Source organism: Sinocyclocheilus grahami, unplaced genomic scaffold, assembly GCF_001515645.1.
Source record: "Sinocyclocheilus grahami isolate Dianchi unplaced genomic scaffold, SAMN03320097.WGS_v1.1 scaffold1644.1, whole genome shotgun sequence".
NCBI classification, from domain to species: Eukaryota; Metazoa; Chordata; class Actinopteri; order Cypriniformes; family Cyprinidae; genus Sinocyclocheilus; species Sinocyclocheilus grahami.
In genome coordinates, this window is record NW_015506823.1 from 24,067 (window position 1) to 46,528 (window position 22,462).

General features: G+C 39.7%; 1 protein-coding gene across 1 annotated transcript; it reads right to left on the reverse strand.

Moving 5' to 3' along the window:
* Positions 1 to 3,105: 3,105 nt before the first annotated feature.
* LOC107571747 (heterogeneous nuclear ribonucleoprotein A3-like) lies at positions 3,106 to 22,149 on the reverse strand. The gene is made up of 7 exons (XM_016258108.1): positions 22,117 to 22,149; positions 21,976 to 22,050; positions 5,857 to 6,067; positions 5,184 to 5,231; positions 5,003 to 5,058; positions 4,098 to 4,267; positions 3,106 to 3,175 (listed from the first exon to the last, which is right to left on the reverse strand). The coding sequence occupies exons 1-7, from the start codon at positions 22,147 to 22,149 to the stop codon at positions 3,106 to 3,108; spliced, it is 663 nt and encodes a 220-aa protein (XP_016113594.1).
* Positions 22,150 to 22,462: the final 313 nt, after the last annotated feature.

Below are 22,462 nucleotides of genomic sequence, written 5' to 3' on the forward strand. Positions count from 1 at the left end.
GGGGAGTTGGTTGCTAACTGCATGAAAGACGAAATGAATTGTGACACTTAAATCACCAAAACATCAGTAAATTAAAAGACATCAAGCAAAAAAGTGAAGCCAAATTGTGAAAAAACAGCATTTATGTGCAGATACAACTTGGTCTGATATTGTATCTAATGCAGTGACATTAATTTTGTTTAAGAGTCCAAATTCGTTTCGAGGCCACTGTATATTGTACGCAATTACATTATAATCATTAGGAGAGAGTTGTTCATTATGTGAGGTTTTGGGCTCAAATTGTTAGTTTTCTTAGAAACAGATTTTCTATTTTGGCTATCCACCAACACTGCAGAACACTATACACTCACAAAATCTACCCCAATTAATGAGATTTAACAAATCATAAGCCTTTGAGGATGAAAGGCCTTTTTTGTCAAGCCTGCTCTGCTAACAAGTTTCAATTGAATCTTCCACAAGCGAACAGCCCCAGTCTCCCGGTGTTATGCAACAGAGCTGAATTGTTTGGCTGCAGCCCAATGTTAGACATGCCTTCGTTTAAAGCCCCACTGGACCAAGTACGCCAGTAAAGAGTGGTTGTTTGCACTGCCAGTCACTTTCACCCCCACACACACACACCACCTTTGAACACACCAAACCCTCTCCTTTGCACACTACAGTAGCTTTCCATTGTCAGCAAGTCACGTTACACCAACAGGGCCAACCTGTTCACAGACCTGCACTTACACGTCACAATGTAGGACCTTTTCTCTATATAAAGCTTAATGTATGATAAAAAAGCAGGTGAAAAATTGGCTCACTTGAATGCTTCTTTTGTTCTGAGATTTTCAGTCTTATGACAGCATTAAACTGCCATGCATTCTCTCCTGTCACCAGACGCAACATAGAGCACATAAGGTTATATAAATGAGCGACGTTACAGTAAATGATAGGGTAAATGTTAGGGTACATTAAATGTTTAATTTCTTCAGTCTTAAGTTGTCAGAGTGAACACATGTGACTTATCTAGGCCAACATTATCCAACATTTACCAATGGCCGTGACCTTGATTCAGTGTCAAGGGAGCAAAGTCCCTTTTGGAGTAAGATAAGCATTGCGTGAGAAGAAAAGGCCCTGCGCTCACATAAAAAAAACAACACAAACACAGCAAATTAAACATTCTCGGGGGTTTCAAATGTTTTATTAAGCAAAATCGACATTTGCACCGGCAATGCATTCACACTTGTTCATTCTAACATTATAAGTGATGTTTTAAGACTATAAAATATTGTGTAAATATACATGGATTTACCCTGAATGACAAAACATAATCCCCCCCCCCCCAAAAAAAAAAAAAAAATTATATAAATATAAGAGCATACTGACCTGTCAGGTTCATTAAAGTTTCTGTCAAGTGATTGATATCGCACAAAAAAAAAATCTATTATCTGAGATGTGAGTGAAGATTCAGCAAATATGTACTCACACGCACACTAGTGAATGAATCTCACGAAAACAAGCCTGGGTCACATTCCACCACAAAATCAAACGAAACAATCTACTGTGTGCTGCCAGCCAATAGGCATTTCCGAGATTTCTTGAGATTTAATTCTTAAAATGAATTCTTACATTTTGATTTGTATTACCATAATACGCCCAGACTTTTGACTTAGTTTTGTAATTCACATTATAGGCCTACTCAATGATGATTCATTAAATTATTAGTACTTCTGACGCATTTACCTTTGTATGGCAAAATTCTGCAGGACAAAATTCAGTCATCTCAGTAATCTGCATGATTAGGAATTTCACTTGTGGGACGTGTTCCCCATGTGGATTGCACAACGGATTTGAGAAACTTTTAACTATTGACAATTAGCACTATTGACAATGAGCCTTCTTTGCATGTGAGATTTTGCATGTGTACATATTAGCCAAATTTCACAGTTAAAAAGGGTTAATTGTCTATTGTTGTTAGTCTTAAGATGTATGAAGAACAGCTAACACAGAAGTCACTTTCAAACCTGAACCCGTTGCGAAATCTGCGTGGGGAAATCTTTGGCCCTCGCGTGAAATTCCTCGCTAAAATTTGCTGGACAATGGTAAATATGATCAGTATGCAAGATTTGCTAATTTAACCATGCCTCAAAACGGTGTTATTATGATTAAAAATATATTTTTAAAAAATCATAATGCAATTAAAATCAGCACAATGTGATGTGTAAATAATTTATTAATTTAAATATTTTTTCACATTAGGGTCATAAGAATTGGGGGACATGTGCTTAATTATATAATTACTTAAGTATATATATATATATATATATATATATTTATATATATATACAGTATATGTATTTATTTTTTTGACATGTCAAGTTTGTTGAAATGTGACTGTGGGCAATAACTGATTTGAATGCCGTTTCTGAAGCTCTGCAGGAGGATATCTACAACAAATCCACATATATTTTGCACATCTTAATAATCTTACCCATCCGGAACCATCTCTGAAAACGTGTCATAAAAAAACTTTCAGCAACTTACTGTAGACCAGGCGCTGCTTTTGCCATCTGTAAATTAAGCAGAAGGGTTACTCTTACCTGCTCCTATGCCTCTTTCTTCCTCTTCTTCTGTCTGTCTCAAACCCTCATACTCATGGGTCTCTCGCTCGCTCTCGCGGGGTCACCGAAACAGATGTTAGCTTTCTGGAGACACACTGTCGAGGCTGGGATCGACCTGCCAGTCTGAGAGCCCATAACTGTTCGTCTGTCTAGGCCTGGAGGCCTTTCTAGGCTCATACACAACAACACGCGCTCAGGACAGCTGCACTCGCTTTCAGACTCAATGACGCACTAAACTTCATTAGGAAAGTCCTTTTTTCTCCAAATAATACACTTAAGGCCACAACATATTACAAATCATATTTAGGACTGTTCTGACAATAGCGTTTGATATCATACTATGTTTCACTCTCAGTGCTCACAAGGGGTTGAGAATGAAGGACTGTGTGTCTGTGGAATAATGTGGAGTGTCTGACTACACTCTGTCGTGGCTAATGTTAAAGACTGCACGTGTCTGCTGCAATCAGAGCTATAACTGGCAGATCTTGGCCCCTCGCACTCTTTCTCAGTAATCTTTCCTTTCCTTCCCACTCCTCTCATCTCTCCTCATCACCATGTAACTCTGGATCTGAGGCCTGTTGAACAGACACAGGGTAAACATCACAAGTCATCCTGTGTTACACGTCTGCAGAGTCTGTGTGATCCAGAGGCGGCGCTGAACTTGCCACAGACAAACAAATCTATTAATATCTCCTGGATCCGCCGCCAGAGCCATATCCACCTAAATATAACAATGCGCACGATCAGGCTCACACGCAGTGGTTTCACTTTTGATGTGGCATGCAGTGTACTGGATTTTCTGTACCACCAAAAAAAAAAAACTGTGTTATTAGCAGAACTCATCCAAGTCCTAATGTAGATATAATTCAATCCACATTTTTCTGTTAATTATTAAATTATATAAAGATTGTATTGTTAAAGAAATGCATTGTTCTGTTTAGCAAGTGTGCATTAAATTGATCAAAAGTGACACTACAGACTTTCTATTCATCAAAAAATCCTAAAAATAAATGTATCATGGTTTCCACAAAAACATTAAGAAGCTGAACTGTTTTCAACATTGATGATAAGAAATTGTCAAATCAGCGTAATAGAATGATTTCTGAAGGATCATGTGACACTGAAGACTGGAGCAATGATGCTGAAAATTCAGCTTTGATCACAGGAATAAATTACATTTAAAATATATATTCAAATAGAAAACAGTTATTTAAATTGTAATAATATTTCACAATTTTACTGTATTTTCGATTAAATAATTGCACCCTTGGAGAGCATAAGAGACTTCTTTCTAAAACATTAAAAAATTCATTCTCCAAATTCCAAAAATCAACAAAGTAAAGATTCAATTGAATGATTCATTGCCCCATGTTACTAGAAAAAAAAAAAGATTTAAAGATTCGTCTCCATCTTTAATAAAAACTTGCTTCGCCTCTGAAACAACTTCCTTTTTGGAAGACATCACTGACCCTCTTGTTTTTAAACCCGCCTGCCAACCTCCGCTCAATTTGTCTTTGCTTAAATGATAAAGTACCTCCAAAATTTCCTCTATCGTTGTAGTTGTCATATCCTCCAAAGCCCCCTCCACCTTGGTTACCGTATCCAGGACCGCCACCGTATCCTCCACGTCCACCTCCACAGCCAGGACCCCCACCATAGTTTCCACCCACCACCAGAGACACAAGCATAAACATGTATTTCAACGCTAATAATTTCAGTCTGAGCTTCATGAAATAAGAGTGATTGATTGATTGATTGCGATGGGTTAACACAGTGGTTCCCAACCCTGGTCCTGGAGGCACCCCAACACTGCACATTTTGCATGTCTCCTTTCTCTGACACATCAATTTCAGGTCTTGGAGCAGGGGTGCCCAAACTCGGTCCTGGAGGGCCGGTGTCCTGCAGAGTTGAGCTCCAACTTGCCTCAACACACCTGCTGGTAAGTTTCTAGTATGCCTATAAGAGCTTGATTAGCTGGTTCAGGTGTGTTTAATTGGGGTTGGAGCTAAACTCTGCAGGACACCGGTCCTCCAGGACCGAGTTTGGGCACCCCTGTCTTGGAGTCTCTACTAATGAGCTGCTGATCTGAATCAGGTGTGTTTGATTAAGGAGACATGCAAAACATGCAGTGCTGGGGTGCCTCCAGGACCAGGGTTGGGAACCACTGGGTTAACACATAGGTTAGCATAATGAAAAACTGTTTTTCAGCTCGGGAAATTTTCCTATGCTTATCCATCCTCGATTTCACCAGTGACTAAAAACAAGGCAGCCATTTCAAAAACATATTGTTCTGGCAAAGCCCACATCGGTGCAAATCTGGCATGAATTTAACAGCTAGTTTTACAAGGGAGTGTGGATTTAGTGATCCCTGCTCATATTAGTATAATGATACTGTCCCCACCAAATCCATTGTATCCATCTCCTCCTCCACAGCAACCCCGGCCTCCTCCATACCCTCCTGTGAAAGATACGGCATTCACTGTGTTTTTACCACAGGACTATTCACACCTGAGGCGCTACTGTACAAACTGCAGATGTAATCGACACACAGGATCAGATGTACAGGATCGCATGTCATCTTACCTCTGCCAAAGTTTCCTCCTCTGCCCATGAAATTGCCTCCACCGCGATCTGACAACGGAAAAGATCCAAAACAACATGTTATATATTATTACCTATAACAACTTCACATTATTACTGTAACATTGCAAACCTCCAAACCTGTCAAAATGTATATTTGAGAATCAGAATAGGCAGTTAGATACGAAACATATTACTTACATCTCTGATTAGAAACAGCTCGCATCTCCAGCTTTGGAAGTGCTTTTTCTTAATTCACAGTTATGCGAGTTGATTGTGTGATATTTTGTGTGCTGATGAAAAAGGAAAAAATTTTTTTTTTAAAAAGCAAAACAGAAATCTGTTTGCTCAGCTGCTGAATAAAACCTGTAAAAACTAGTATTTCTCGCTGTTCTAACATAACATCATGGACACATGACATGCCCATGAACTTTTATACAACAATATCACGATTTTAGGTCAAAAAAAAAAATCAATTTATAAGGGAACATGTTCATTTTAGAGTTAATTTGAATCACTTAAACGGTGTTTTGTAAACATTTAAATGTTTCACTTGAATAACAAGTTCATAAAAGCTGCATGTACAATAATTAAATATGAAGCGTCTCTATCTAGCTTTAGAGCAACTGATTCTGTTGTAGTCAGTGTCTGGCAAATGGTTTCCATCTAAGCTCACCAACAGTTTTATCCACAGTATCGTGCTCATCAAAGGTGACGAAGCAGAATCCTCTCTTTTTCGCAGTTGAACGCTCCTCCATTATATCAATAATCTCTATTTTCCCATAGCGCTCAAAGTGCTCTCTGATATGATACTCCTCTGTGTCCTCTTTGATTCCACTGACAAGGATCTTTTTCACTCTCAGATGGGCTCCAGGTTTATTGGAGTCCTGGATAATGAAAGTTATCTTGATTAAATTTATCTTCATTAAGTAATTTTAGGAAAGGTTTGTACGGAAGGACATTTCTGCCGGAATCAAATTTACAAAAATGTTCATAATCTTATCTTTTTTTGACTTCTTGTCTCACAATTCTGACTTCATTTCTCAGAATTGTGAGTTAACAACGCACAACATAAATTTCTCACAAATGTGAGTTCCTAGCACAAAACTCACAATTCATTTCTCACATTTCAGACTTTTTTTTTTTTTCACAGAATTGCGTGTTTATATCCTGCAATTTAGATTATGACTCAGAATATTCTGAATTTTTCCTCTAAATTCCCCCACTCGTAAAAAAAATACAGTAAAAAAATTTAAAAAAGCCAGAATTCTGAGAAATAAAGTTTATAACACAATTATGAGAACAAAAAGTGGAGAGATATAAATTCTGAGAAAAAAAGGCAGAATTGCGAGATGTTCACTCAAAATTGTGAGATATAAACTCATAACTGCGGGTCAGAGTTCTGACATAAGTTGGTATTTTTTATTCCATGGTGGAAAAGGGCTTCCACAGGACTGAACATGGGCAGCTGACAAATAAAAGAGCTCACATCAAGATTTCAAAAGGTATAAAGAGTGTACATTTTACTTGTTGTGACTAGTCACTATTTATTTAAAGTTTCATTTTATTATTATTTTTTTTTCCTTTTTTTAATTTTTTCAAACCATCCTGGAGTGTGACATCTGAATTTAAATTAGTACAAGTATTCTCTCACTTGATATATAAAACATAAAATACATAAAAACTGCACATTATAAAAGAATTGCTATTACGAAAGTTTTTAGATAAAGCACACTCCAGGTTTGTTTGGCTGATTGATTCTGATTGGCTGATTTACAGACGTCCAGAGGGGATAATTACGGTACAGTTCGCCCAAAAATAAAATTGATGACAATTTGCTCATCCTGAGACTATCCAAGATGTAGATGAGTTTGCTTCTTCATCAGATTTGTAGAAATGTAGCATTAGATCACTTGCTCACTAATGGATCCTCTGCAGTGAATGGGTGCCGTCAGAATGAGAGTCCAAACAGCTGATAAATACATCGCAATAATCCACAAGTAATCCACACCACTCCAGTCCATCAGTTAATGCCTTGTGAAGCGAATAGATGAGTGTTTGTAAGAAAGAAATCCATCAAGACGTTTTTAACTTCAAACCCTTGTTTAATCAGGAGAGAAAAATGCACAGTTTAAGCACCGTTTACAAGCAAAAGGAGTCCAAATCAGATATGTTGGTGGCTTTCGTTGTGAGAGGACAACAGAGGGATGGACTCTTTCAGTGGAGGAAGCGTTACTATGGAATTTGGAATCATGTTTTGGCCAGAAGTAACGGTTTTCGGATTGATAAGCTAGCTATTACTAAATATAATGTAGAAACTTGAATTTTCTGTAAAGCTGCTTTGCAACGATTTGCATCGTGAAAAGCGCTCTACAAATAAACTTGAATTGAATTGAATTTGTTTCTTATAAACACACAGCTTTTCTCTTCACCAGATGTTAACTGATGGACTGGAGTGGTGTGGATTACTTGTAGGTTGTTGTGATGTTTTTCTCAGCTGTTTAGACTCTGTTTCTGACGGCACCCATTCACTGCAGAGCATCCACTGGTGAGCAAGTGATGCAATGCTACATTTCTCCAAATCTGATGAAGAAACAAACTCATCTACATCTTGGATGGCCTGAGCGAGGGTACATTTTCAGCAAATTTTCATTTTAGGGTGAATTATTTCTTTAAGCAATATCACAGGAGCAAGAGGGTTGTATGTGGCCACAAGACTGAATATCAGCATGGCTGCGATTGCACTGATTTCAATGGTGCGTTGTTAACTATTCCTTCTTAAAACTGGCAATAGCATTATAGATTCATACACCATGGTATTTACATGGCACTCCAAGATGCTTCACACAATACTCTGATACTTTCTGTACTGTATTGACATTTATTAATTATTATTATTATTATTATTATTAAGGATGGCTTCTAGCTGTCTTCTTCCTGACACATAGCGAAGTGAATACAATTAGTTATAAAGCAAAACTTGAATGTGATCTGATGGTCTCTCACCACACAGTCAGTGAGTTTGCCCCATTGCTCAAAGTGAGCTCTGTGAACAGCTTCCTGAGCTGCTCTGGCTCCTTACTGTCACGACTCTGTTCACATAAAACACACAATTAGGCCTAATGATCAGACTTGAACTTTCGCCTTTTTAGAAACCTGCGTCATTAGACAGATAAAACTGGCGCTGCCCTCTATATTGCATAATGCTCCAAAGCTATTAAATGAATTGTTTAAAGCCGATAATGAGATGTTTATTTATTACAACATTCAGCCCCCAGAGCTGGTTTGGTTTTGTGAGGTTGTTCACGTGGGATTGATGGATGACATCCGGCCGGGCCTCTGCCAAATTCAGTGACGGCGTTTGGAATTTTCACTTTTGAGAAGCAATATGGAAACGTTTACTTTCTCTGCAACTTACTTATTTTACTTGCAAACTACTTTATCCACAAATGCAAGGTTATGAAAGTTACCCCCCACTTCTCTTACTTTCAAGAAGATATTAAAATGTATATTAAATCGTTATCTACCTCCTGTAACAAAAAGGCAACTAAAGCTTTGAATGCATGCTCACTTTTTGTGTGTTTTTGTATGATTTTTATCTGATCATTATTTTGTGTTTTGAGGGAAGAGTATGTCTTTTGTTGTGTGATCTGTTTATTTTATTTTTCTTATTTTTTCTCATTTATTTGTCTACTCTTTCTCTTTTGATTTGTAATTGCTGTATATTGTTTGGTCATCCTCGAACCCCTGGCTCTTTTCCTTGGCATATGTTCTGTCACACTTGTATTTCTGAATAAATGTTTAATAAAAAATAAAAAAATTCAGTGATGGCTTCTAATATAATATTCATTAGCTCGAGTGACGTGAGCCCACCAGTCCCTCCTGATTGGCTGAAAGACTGACGCTAAAAGGTAGGCCTCGGCTTATGAATATTAATTAGGGCATGTGATTGGATGCTCCAGAAAAACTACCGCGCAACGTCAGCACGGCCTTTGTTAATATTCATGAGCTCAGCCGACGTGTTTGAGTTGAAAATATTAATAGATCCGCCTTAACAGCATGCATACAGTATCTGCTCACAGACACGCAGCTTAACATGACAGCAGAATGCAGCACTCTTAATACAAAGCCAGCGTAATTAACTGACATAAGATATCTATTACAATGGATACTGTTAGTACAAACTCCGTGTAAAAGCAGGGATATTGATAATAGGTACCTGCATGCTGCAGCTTTTGCGCCCCCTCGGTCTGCTCGCCACACGGCGCATGCGCTGACACACTTCCGCCACTGGAGGCGCTGCCGGACACGTCCGGATACATTTTAGTTGTTGGGTGCTCTTTGGTCCAAAAAAAAAAAAAAAAAAAAAGTACATACACTGTGGAACATTTTTCTGATAATATCTAAGGCAGTGGACATTTGCATTAGTTCATGTTACACACACACACTTCCACCTAGATCATCTATCAGCACGGGTGCCAGATGTTGGCACTTATGAACACACTTTTTATATACAAACCCGGTTCCAAAAAAGTTGGGACACTGTACAAATTGTGAATAAAAACAGAATGCAATATATAAAGAATACCAATATAACAGCTAGTTATACCAAGAGCTTTTAGTAGATCACTCCATACTCGTGTGACAGATTACTTGGGACATGGTGAAATTTGGAGTATATTTGGAGGACACAAGAGTAGACTTTGTTGTAAATTGTTTACTTCTTATTCTAAAATATTGTATTCACAAATGTATAAAGTTTTGAAAACAGATCCCCAGTTTAATATATATTTTTAAAAAGGTCTTAAAAATGATGCGAAGAGAAAAGGCCAAGAAATTATTTGAGTGGTTTGACCAGTGTGATTTTATTTAACCCCCTTGTTTTTGGTTTATTAATGCATTTTATTTCATTTCGATTAATTTCTTGTATGGAGTTTTGTTTCTCTGTTGTAGAATGAATAACATGAATGTCTCAGCTTGTGAGGACTTGTACTTATGATAGCCTATATTGCTCTGTTAATGTTGAAATGCAAAAAAACAAAAAACACTTGTGTGACAGGTAAGCGTTTTATGTCTTTGTGTGTATTCTTTCATAATTTGTATTATGCACGTCACTTGAAACGTGAACTTGTGAAACTGAAATGAACTTTAAATAAACTGCCAAAATTAAATGGCCTAAATGTAAACTTGGATCTTGCATCTTAAACATTTATTTATTTATTTAATCCGTCCATCCATCCAATGTGGGTCCACTAGAGGAAAAGAAAAAAGAAGAAAAAAAATATATATAATTTTTTTTTTCTGGTATGGTTAAAGTCTGTAGGTTGAATGTGATCCTACTCATCTTTTTCTAGAAAGGCTGGATGGTGAACATTTTTTTGGAAATCTGCTTGGAACGTGATCATGTGAATTTCCTGCCTGTAAAAATGCTTCAGTGTCATGTAAGAATGGTAGTATAAAATAAAATTATAAAAAATCTCTGGCAGTGTACTGAACCATTTATCTTGACTTATGTTTGAACAACGTTTGTCTTATCTTGTTGATGATACCCATAATTGCACAATAATGGAGGTGATGCCGCTTGAACAAGACACTGCAGTTGTGTTGAGTGTAAACAACTCCAGCATGCAGTGACTGTGGATGTGTTTGCGTGTCAACACTGTGATTCACAGCCATGGGTTTACAAATGACTGTAAATACAGTGAAAACTGAAAAAACGAAGAATTCCCAATAGGCTACTGAAATCGCACTCTTTATTTAACATTGGTCTTAAGCTGATTTTATGTCAAGGGTTTCCCTCAAGTTCACTTAGGTGCAGCTTGTCACTTCTTGAGAAGTGGGACAAAACAGGGTGCAAAATTGAAAAAATAAAACCTTGTACTCAGACAAATGAAACTACATTTATGTATCTTATATGTGCTAAGCTACTGAGCTATGCTTTGATACAACCTCCGAATTTTTCTCTTTTTTAACAAAATGTGCTGTTTTTTTAGCTTGGACTGTGTAAAATAATTTCAAGTGCAGCTTGTCACTTCTTGAGAAGTGGGACAAAACAGGGTGCAAAATTGAAAAAATAAAACCTTGTACTCAGACAAATGAAACTACATTTATGTATCTTATATGTGCTAAGCTACTGAGCTATGCTTTGATACAACCTCCGAATTTTTCTCTTTTTTAACAAAATGTGCTGTTTTTTTAGCTTGGACTGTGTAAAATAATTTCAACTTTATCTTTAACAGCATTCAAGATGTTTTTAACATTTCAAAACGCATTCTCGTGTTAGCAGACAGATTACACGTTCACATGTGACCGACAATTCCACAACAAATATCCTAATGAAATATTATCAAAATATTCAACTGACGGAGTTGACAACAACCTGAATTTGTAGTCATTTTAACTATCAAATACATTGAATCAGTCAATTACTGTATTAAAACAAACACAACAAACAGTGAGTATGCTATTGTTTATAAAGCTTTTATTCAAGAATCACATTTAAGTATTTTGATATATCATTGGAACACAAGATCTTATGGTGGTGACATCTGACGGGGTTGACAAATTTGGCATTTCTTTCACAAAACCAATGGAGTTCATGTAGTAGCATTTTATTTGTTTCTGTTGACGCTAGATGCTAATGGAGCCTGCTTCAGGAGAAAACAATTATCGAAATATTTCAAATCATTTCCTCAGAAATTGGAAGATGGTGTTGACATATCATTTCCTGAAATATTAAAATATGGTGTTGACATCATGGCTGTGACACGGGAAATATTAACATTAGGATTTAAAATATTCTAAAACTATAACTGAGCAGAGCCTGTCTGACACTGCTGTACTCTGCAGAGCTGAACTGTGGCAAGGGGGTCCTTTAGAGTGACAGCTGCCCCTGATATTCCCTGATTTTATTACATTTTATTGAATGTCTGACGGTGTTGACAAAAAGTGGGGACGCAACTTTAAAATCTTATGAAACGTGCATGTGTCATTAAAAAACAACCTTGCTTTGATAGGAGATATTATTAAGTGTTGCAAAGCAACTTTAAAATCTTATGAAACATGCATGTGTCATTAAAAAGACAACCTTGCTTTGATAGGAGATATTATTAAGTGTTGCGTTTGATAAAACAAGCTCTTTTTCATCATTACAATTTTTTTTAATCCATTTTATTGCATATATGAATGATTGAACCCTTCTCTGTGGGCACACTGTTTTAGACGTAGTGAGAGGACATTAAGAAACACAGATTTGGTATAATAATGAGACAATTAAATTGAAGGTGATAATGGTGTTAAATACATTCTATTATTAATCCCTCATGACATTTAAAATTTAAAATATTTATATTTTTTAAAGCTAATAGCAGCTACCCTGGCTGGACCTGTCTTGTCCCACGTCTCAAGCATGACTGTAAAGCAATATTAAATGTGTTCTGAGTTTGTCACACCCCAGACAAAATATGTTATTAACCACCCAGCCAAATTTGAATGGAAAAGAAAATAAATAAAACGCCAAGCAAATCAAATAAGTTATCAAAATCTTGAAAAACAAACAAATAAAAAAAACAGTATTCTCTGCTCTCAAACGCAAACGTGTGAAAAGGCCATAAAAATAGAGTATGGCGCGCGCCACCTGCTGGCCATTCATGCACTTCAATATTTGTTGAAAATGCAGCCTAGAAGACTTACTGTATGAATATGACAAAAGTAATGAATACAATTAACATGCAAGCAGCATCCTACTTTTAATAGTTGAATAAATCGACGTAAATGGCCTTGGTAAAAAGCTATCCGGCAGAAGCGTGAATGCAAGGGTCTATGCTGATTTATAGGAGTTTTATGAGATGGTTATAATGTGTTATCATCATTACCACAATGTGACAGATGAAATACTGCCATAATAAAACAGCCACTCTCACTTCCAATATTAGAGCACTTTTATTTATTGGCAGATGTCTGCTTCAGATTTAAGCATTTCATATTTTGATAAAAGAGGAGACGGAACGAAGGGTTCCTCTCTCTTCACAACAGTGACGTTAATGCTGGACTGCTGGTAAATGCATGTTAGTTCCAGCTCATTAGTTTCTTAATTAAACCGCTAAAAGCTCGTGGACAGGGTGACATTATGTTCTGCTGAACACTGTGACCTTTAATGAGTCTCTTGGATCGTTGGAATGTTTATACCCAAGAACTAAATGCATCCATATAGGCCCGCCGTATTTTGAGAAAGAAATCTCTGTAAAAGCATCCCTGCAGGCTATATGATTACGTAACTACAAGCTGTTTTTTTTTTTGAACAATTGCATAATGCCAACATAATTTCAGCAACATGTGATTTGGAATCACTAAACTAAAATGGATATGTTCTGTGCAGCTTGGATCCCGAAAACGAGCGTCACTGACCCCAAATCTGCCATCTTTCAACAATGTTTTAAATTACACTCTAAAATATGCTGGGTTACATACAACCTAGTGCTGGGTAAAATAGGGACAAACCCAGCAATTGGGCTGTTTTGACCCAGCGGTTGCGTTACTAACCAGAAGGTTGGGTTAAACATTTAACCCAACCGCTGGGTCAAAACAACCCAATTGCTGGGTTTGTCCCTATTTTACCCAGCACTGGGTTGTATTTAACCCAGCATTTTTTAGAGTGTATAATTAGTCTTGTTTCCAGCCTTTGAGCTGGACCACACAATCTCAAGACGTCTTCCCCCAGCTCATTTGCACAGTGAATGATAAGCATTCAGGGCTAGTGATCACAATGTCTCTTGACCCGGCAGACCTCGATCTCCCCGATCAAAGGGCCACTGTGTCCGGCGGCTGAACTGAACACCCCACGTGTGCTCGAAATCGCTGCCTATTCATTCCACATGTAGCGCCCTGTGTAGCGTTCACGGCGGAGGTCACCGGGCTGCCGCTGGAGCTGAGCGTTGACCTTGCCCTGGGAAATGACTGCGCAGGTTCCGCGCTGAACGGGGGGAAGCCCGACCGACATAAAGGCCCGGCCCACGCGGACATACGCAAGTGGAAACCAGAAGGAAATGGAGAATAGCACACAGGGAACCTAAGAGTCCATTTAAGTAGCGTTTACCACCCTCTCTCACGAGAGCAGAGAGTCGGGAGCTTGAATCGGTTTGGGCCAGAATCTCTCTCCCAGGAATTGAGGAAAAGCACAATCCCCCGCATCTGTTTCCTCAGACAGCGCATGGAGGAAACTGGACGTAAATCACACCCAACAAAAATAGAATCAGGGCTGTTATTCAGACGGATCTCGGAGGCTTTGGATTGGACTTTTTCCATGTCTGGCACACATTTATATTTGCATTCTTACAATATATATATACGTTATGGCTATGCTTTAAAAAAAAATTCTCACTATTAAGTTGCTTGCATGCATATTACTAGCATATTGGCAGTTTATTAGTACTTATAAAGCACATATTAATTCCTTATTCTGCATGACCGTATTTTAGATTCCTTAATCTATACCTAAACGTAACTATTAATAAGCAGCAAAATAGGAGTTTTAGTCGTAGTTAGTTAATAGTGAGAATTGGTCCTTTAAATAAAGAGTGACCAAATTTATATACATATATAAAATAGAATTAGATATATAATATATAATTATATATAGTATGTGAATACTGTATATTAATATGTACATTATAGTGATAATATTAAATAAGAAGGCCATTGAATATTCTGTTGGACAGTGGGGGGCATTAGAGTAAAAAAAGGTAAAGAATTAGAGTCATAAGTCTTAGAGTCATAATATTGCTCCTATATTTGGAAACAGCCTGTACATGTCAGGAGTGCGTCTATAATGTATAAAATACTGTCTAGGTAGGCAGCTTGCTAGCTTTTGAAAAAAAAAATTGTTTGGCTTTCTAAGTCTGTGTGTCACGAATCCGGTCCGTGGTCTTCCATCTGCTCGCCACCAGAGGTCGCCTTCTGATTACATTGACTCTCACACCACACAAACTGTTGCACATCACCCTGGACTACATTTCCCATGCTCCATTGCACTGATTGGACTCACCTGCAGCCAATCAAACACACACTATATAACAACCACTCAAATCCTTCTCTAATCGCCGAGTATTGTCTACGTTTATCACTCTCCTAGTGGTAGCACTTTACGGAACCAGTATCCTGTCTGAGTTTAGTCTAGTTTCTAGTTCTAGTCCTGTTTCGTAATGTCTAGTTTTGCCTGATTGTCAGTTCCTGATAACCTGCCTGTCTTGGATTTCTCTCTCGTCTTGTTGTTTGGATTCTGTTCGCACCTCGCCTGGATTAATATCTGTTTGTGGATTACTCGCCTGCCTCATCCTTTGGATTATGTTCGCCGTTGATCTTCATCGAATCCGCCGGCCATGCCGTTCTCAAGACCGCCCGCCGCCTCTCTCTCAAGCCGACCTCCGCTCACTCTAGCCCGCCGTGTGTTTAGTTGTGAAAGCGTAACTACTTTGTTTGGCCTTCCAAAAGAGGACATGACTAGAAATCAGTTGTTAAGTTGTATTTACAACACTGTTCCAGAACAGTTCAACCCAAATATTCAGATGTGTCCAGCACATTTTATAGAGTACTGTTTCCTGATCCTGGGAGAGCAGACTACAATGCCGGCTGGTCTGACTGTAAGTACGTTTTTTTATATTTAAAGAATTTGCCACTGACGATTCAAACGTGAGTTTTGAGCAGTGTAGCAGTGTACTTGTTTTTTGTCATTTGTCCGATCACAAATGCAGACATGGTTTTATGTTTACGCAGCGCGATGCAACGCAACATGTAAAAAGACATTATAAGTCATTATAATCCGTAATTATGTCCCCACTGGATGCAATAAATGCCTCGTTTATAATGGGTTTGAATGTTTTTGTCTCGTCGCTCCGGCCGGGACACGGCATCACTGGGGCGTAACATTTCCGTCACACGCTTGAGGTATTAGGCCAATCACAACGCACTGAGTCAAGTCAAGTCACAGCTGCTCTTCATGAGTCAAGTCAAGTTACATCTGTTCGTTCAGAGTCACGTCCATGGAGGCCGTCTGTAAATTCTCTGCCTGTCCTGTCACGGCTATGGAGGCTGTCTGTGAACTCTTGCCTGGCTCTGAACCAGTCGATGAGGCCATCTCCAAACTCCTGTCCTGTTTTGAATCAGCCATGGAGGCTGATTGTGAACTGTCTGTCTGTCTTGATGCTGCTAATGAGTCTGATTTTGAACTCTCTGTCTTGCCAGTTTCTGTCAATTAGTCTGATCATGAACTGTTAGTCTGTCCAGGATCAACCCATGAATCAGTTTTTGAATTATCTGTCTGTCCCATTTCCCTCAATGAGCCTGAGGTGGAATCACCTGTCTGTTCCGATCCCATCGACAATTCTGCACTTTTACAAGTTGTTTGAACTGAAATGTGTGTTGGCAGTGTGTGTACACAACCACCCTATAATGATAAAAATCCACCCAGTGTTTTTTTTTTAATCTGGTTAAATGTTTACCCCTTTCTCAAATTGAGCCAATCTCAGATGCCTGTCTGTGTGATGTCACACAGACAGGCCCCTCCCACGATAGTTTGATTGACAGTAGCGTTTCAGCACAGACTGGACTGGTGTCTTACCTTAGACCCGCCCTGAGTGAGCTGTCATCAGTCCGCCATTGTTTCACAGCTGAAGCAGATGAAGACAAGAATGACTCCTTCCGAAGCGATTGAGGTGTTCTGTTGTTGGATGTAATAATGAACATAGCAGTCGTGATTTACTCCCGACATCTGAGCCACTGAACTCGCAGTGGATTACATTGTTTCTGAAGGGAATGCGCCCCCGATCTACATAAATGTGTCTATGTTCGCGCAAATCATTCATGATCCAGCCTCATCTACAGAAGAAGTGAGTATAATGTTTTGTAATGAATCTTTGCAAATCGCCTTTCCTAATAATGTGCTAATTAGCGAGTTTAACGATGAATGCGGCTAAAGTAAACAGTCTCTCTGAGAGCAGCTCGGAAGAGAGGGGCGGGGTCAGCAGAGCTCATTAACATTTAAAGGAAAATGCTACAAAAACGGCTTGATCTGAAAAGAGCTGTTTTTGACAGGGTAAAAAAGGTGTTTTTTTACACTACCATTGAGAAATTTTAACCAAATTATGTTACAGACTTTTCATTAAGACCCCAAAGTATCATATCAACTTGTGGAAGATGGGCATCCTATGACCCCTTTAACGAACCTGATTCTGAACTTTCTGTCTGTCCTGTTTTAGCCAAAGAGTCTGATGTTGAACCATCTGTCTGTCCAGTTCCAAACAGGGAACCTGTTATCTGCCCCATTAGTCCAGTTATGAGCCCAGAAAATTTAAATGGACTCAATGTCTGTCCCGTTAACCCTGTCACTGCCTTCGAGGCCATTCAGGAACTGTCTGCTTGTTCTGTTTCCTCAAATGTGTCTGAACTGTCTGTCTTGCCAGTCCTAGTTAGTGAGTCTAATTATGAACTGTCTGCCTGTTCTGTTTTCTCAAATGTGTCTGATGAACCGTCTGCCTTGCCAGTCCTAGTCTGTGAGCCCGTTTATGAACTGTCTGCCTGTCCAGTTTCAGTCAGTAAGCCTGTTTGTGAACTGTCTGCCTGTCCAGTTACAGTATTTGAGCCCGTTCATGAACTGTCTGCCCATTCAGTTGTCACCAGGGAAAATATTGATGAACTTAGTGTGTTCCCTGCCTCGGTCCTTGAGACCATATATGCTCTGTCTGTTTCTTTTGTCTCAGTTTTCCCTAGTTCCCAGTCTCTACCAGGGGTCTCTGCTCCATCTGCTCAGTCACGGTGGCCTTCTGCTTTGCCGTGGTGGTCTTCTGCTCTGTCCACTCCACCGTGGTGGTCTTCTGTCTGGCTCTGGTGGTCTTCTGCTCCGTTGTGGTGGTTTCTGCTCTGTCCACTCCACCGTGGTGGTCTTCTGTCTGGCTCTGGTGGTCTTCCGCTCCGCCGTGGGGATCTTCGGATTCGTCTGCTCTGCTGTGGTGATCCTTAGTGCCACCTGTTCTGCTGGTTCTGTCCTGGCGCCCTGCTCTGCTGACTCCAACCTGGTTTCCTGCTCCGCCCTGGTTTCCTGCTCTGTCGGCTCCACCCTGGCTACCTGCTCTGCCGGCTCCACCCTGGCTACCCGCTCTGCCAGCTCCACCCTGGTTTCCTGCTCTGCCGGCTCCAACCTGGTTTCCTGCTCTGCCGGCTCCGCCCTGGCTACCTGCTCTGCCGGCTCCGCCCTGGTTTCCTGCTCTGTCGGCTCCACCCTGGCTACCTGCTCTGCCGGCTCCACCCTGGCTACCCGCTCTGCCAGCTCCACCCTGGCTACCCGCTCTGCCGGCTCCAACCTGGTTTCCTGCTCTGCCGGCTCCACCCTGGCTACCTGCTCTGCCGGCTCCGCCCTGGTTTCCTGCTCTGCCGGCTCCACCCTGGATTCCTGCTCTGCCGGTTCTGCCCTGGCTACCCGCTCTGCCGGCTCCACCCTGGCTACCCGCTCTGCTGGCTCCAACCTGGTTTCCTGCTCTGCCGGCTCCACCCTGGCTACCTGCTCCGCCCTGGTTTCCTGCTCTGCCAGCTCCGCCCTGGTTTCCTGCTCTGCCGGCTCCACCCTGGATTCCTGCTCTGCCGGCTCCAACCTGGTTTCCTGCTCTGCCGGCTCCACTCTGGCTACCTGCTCTGCCGGCTCCGCCCTGGCTACCTGCTCGCTCCCTGCTCCGCCTTGGCATCCTGCTCTGCTGACTTTGCCTCAGTCCCCTGTCTCTTCACTTCCACATGGACCTGGCCCTCCTCTCCACCACCCTCCTGGATTGTACTATGTTGGGAGCATCTGGAAGCCGCTCCTTGGGGGGATTTATCTTCACAGCATGTGAAGATAAAGCTAGTATAGTTTTCAGATCTCAAGACCCTTCCTCATCTTTACAGAGCTTTATTTGTAACAATAGTCTTAGTTTCAATGTCAAGGGGACTGACATTATTTTGAATATAAACCAAGTAGATTTTTATATACTCTATAGTGGTTTTGGAGTGCATTGATGCCTTGAAGCCTTCTCAGTGATTGTGGCAGATAATGAGCTCGCTCCACGGGCCGTGAACACAGAGACGCTCAACAGCAAAGCTCTGGGACTAATAAATGCTACAGGCCTCTCGCAGACTGACGAAGACATGATTAATAACTGTTAAAGAAAATGTTGCACAAACAGAAATGTCTAAAAATTATAATTTAGTTATAGCTAGAGGGCTGTCCTTTTTAAAGGCAGACCACACAGTTTGTTGCTGAAGATAGCGGCGAGTGGAGATGGAGCGGCACTATTGATGTTTGTGAAGGGGACATCAATACTGCGCTGTAATAAAGCTCTGTAGACTGCAGGGAGCCTCAATCGTGTTTCCTCGCCCCCAGTCCGCACACACACCCTTCTATCGTGCTTCCTGCATCCCTGCTCTCAGATGTAATTACTTTGCTTGGCTATTCATTTAGGAAGTCATTGTCAAGTAAAATCATCTCTGACTGTGATAAGCGAGCAGAGCTGTGTGTGTTAATCTCCAGGGTATTATAGGTCATTCCTTTTATGCAAAACACTTTTTATGTCCCCATCGTATGTGTTAATATATTGGATAAAATATTAAACACTCTATCTTTAAATAATTGTTTTCTTTATCCAAATCAAGCAAATATGGAGGGTTTTATGCCATTTTATTGCTTTGGTTTGAATGTTTTTCATTTTTGCCATGTCTTCTGGCCCACTATAGCTTCTAAAATACAAACTACTCATTTATTAATAAATATTAAAAAAATATATATTTTTCACCTCTCTGAATGGATTTCAAAAATAAATGTTTATGACATTAAAGAGTCTCATTCCTTAATAATTGCCCTAACAATCCCTAATAATTTGTGTTTATGTGCACAGTAAGACTTTTCACCAATAAACAGCCGTGTAAACATGAATTTGTTCCTAACTCTATTCTAATATTAATAAAAAATTGGATTAATGTAAATGGGAAACTAGGTGCTTGCAGTTAATCATTTGCATAAAACACAACCCATAATCTCCATATTAAGTGTTTCTTTACAACCTCGCTTCTCAATTTTAATTTTTCCCCTGTTCCCCAGTATCTCTTTAGTATTTTGTGAAATTCCTTTAACAAAAGCCAGTTCCTTAAATGTGTGCTGCAGTGTTTATGTATTTTTGTAGGCAAAACCAGAGGTTCGCATCACCCTGGTTTCCTCAACAAAAAGCTGACAAGATTCTTCCATTGGCTTTTGGATTATTGTGTAAAATAAGCTTTGTGACCAACAAGATTCTTATGCATTTTGCTCATCATGATAATCTTTAAAAAAAAGCTGTACACAGCTTGTATGAATTTTGAAGCCTAAATACAATCATCAGGAGCAAAAGGTTAAATATAGGCTATAAACTAGTGTTGGGTCCGAATCCACCTTGTCAAATCTGAGTCCTTAACCAATTGTGTTTGAGTGGGAGACATTTATTAATGTCTTTTTTATCTTAATTTTGTTAATATTTGTGAATTTATTTTATCTTTCATGTTACATGACATGGATTCGTCCAAAAATGTCAGAGTCTGTGTCACGTTCGAGTACAAGTCCACCTGAGTTCATTCATAATTGCAGTCAAAGTCCTAAATCCAAGTACCCCAAGTCTACTATAAATGAACTACACCACATAACTTCAACGTCACCACCATTAAATTTCCGTCAACTCTTTCAGTCTTTATTTTAAAACATTTTGCCTGAAAGTTTGAGTTAAAAGTGTTTGCAAGTGCGATTATAACCGCAACGAGGCTGTGAAAGTAGTAAACTAGCGAGTAGATGAGTTTACCTGTTTGGTGTGATGATGTTTAATGTCCTCAACAACTTCTGTAGTCTCATTTAGCCACTTGTTAGCAGGTGCCTTTTTCAAGACAAGTGAGAGCTTTAAAAAAAAATAAAAATCACAAGGGGGTATTGCTGATGTGTTTTTTATGTTGTAGAATATAATGTGAAAATATATTGCACTTGTGCTAACCACAGACCTTATTTCAGACATTTAACCAAAAACCCATTCAAATAAACCTTTTGACTTCAGGATGATGGAACTAGAAATGCTAAATGTTAATTTGTTTCCAGGTTTTGACGTACAAAAATACATCAGCACTCTATGACAACATCCTCCAGGAAATTAGATCATTTTGGTTCCGAATTACAGTATTAGATAATAGGAAAATTTGCTAAAATTTAAATACTATATTGATATACTTCTGTGCAGCAGCATATTCATTTTTTTAAACACTACAGAGTTCAAAAGGTACTGCATAATAGAGAGGACGCCTATAAAAGCTGCATGGTAAAGCCAGACTGAGGGTCCCCAGGTGAGGGCCACGCAACTCCCCAACTGATCCCGCTTCACTCCCTTAATACCTGTACAAGCACAACAAACGAGCAGGAAAGTGCTGTCCTGACAGTTTGCGGCCGCTGTGCCGTTGAACCAGGAGTGCAGTGTTCTAGTGATGTGTCGTGGCGAGGAGAGCTGGGCAGGGCAGGTGTTTCCTGCATCCCCAGGGAGAACGCAACTACACCTGCAGGCCATGTGATGGATCGATGGAAGAGGAACTGACTCAGCGCTCTAGCCCTGCACAGGACCTGACTGAAACACTCTGTCATCACACAAACAATAACAGACATTCATCTTTTAGCATCGGCAGGGGAGGCTGCAGCCTCGTGCTCGTGCAGGACTGATGAGGGCAGTAAAGGGAAGGAGACTGCTTGGTTTAGGAAATGGTTCTGTGGACCCACCGTGTCAAGCGGAGCAAACAGCCTCTTCAGCAAAGCTTCTTTATAAAGCACAAACACCTGCCTCCTCTCAGATGCCTAAAATCTCCACATTACACAAGCTAACAGCAAACAGCCGTTTAACACCATCCCACTGACACTTACTGAGTCATCATGTTTCACCCAAACAAACTTCATTAGTCATTTGCATCACATTCAGTTACAGTAGATCCTCTATCTAACCACTGCTACGCAGCAAATATGCAAGACTATGTAAGACTAGTTAAATCACACAGAACAGCGGACTCAAGTATTGAGTCAAAAGTCAATTGCACAAATGCTTATGTTGGCTTTAAACTAGTTTAGTATTAGCATTGTCTTAAATGATAATTTTTGGGGTTTTATAATTGTTGTAATGTTTACATTTAGCTGAAAAACCCTTGAATAGTCTATAATAGACCTACATTTTAAATACAGATTAGATTAAAAAAAAAAAAAAGGTCAAACAGGT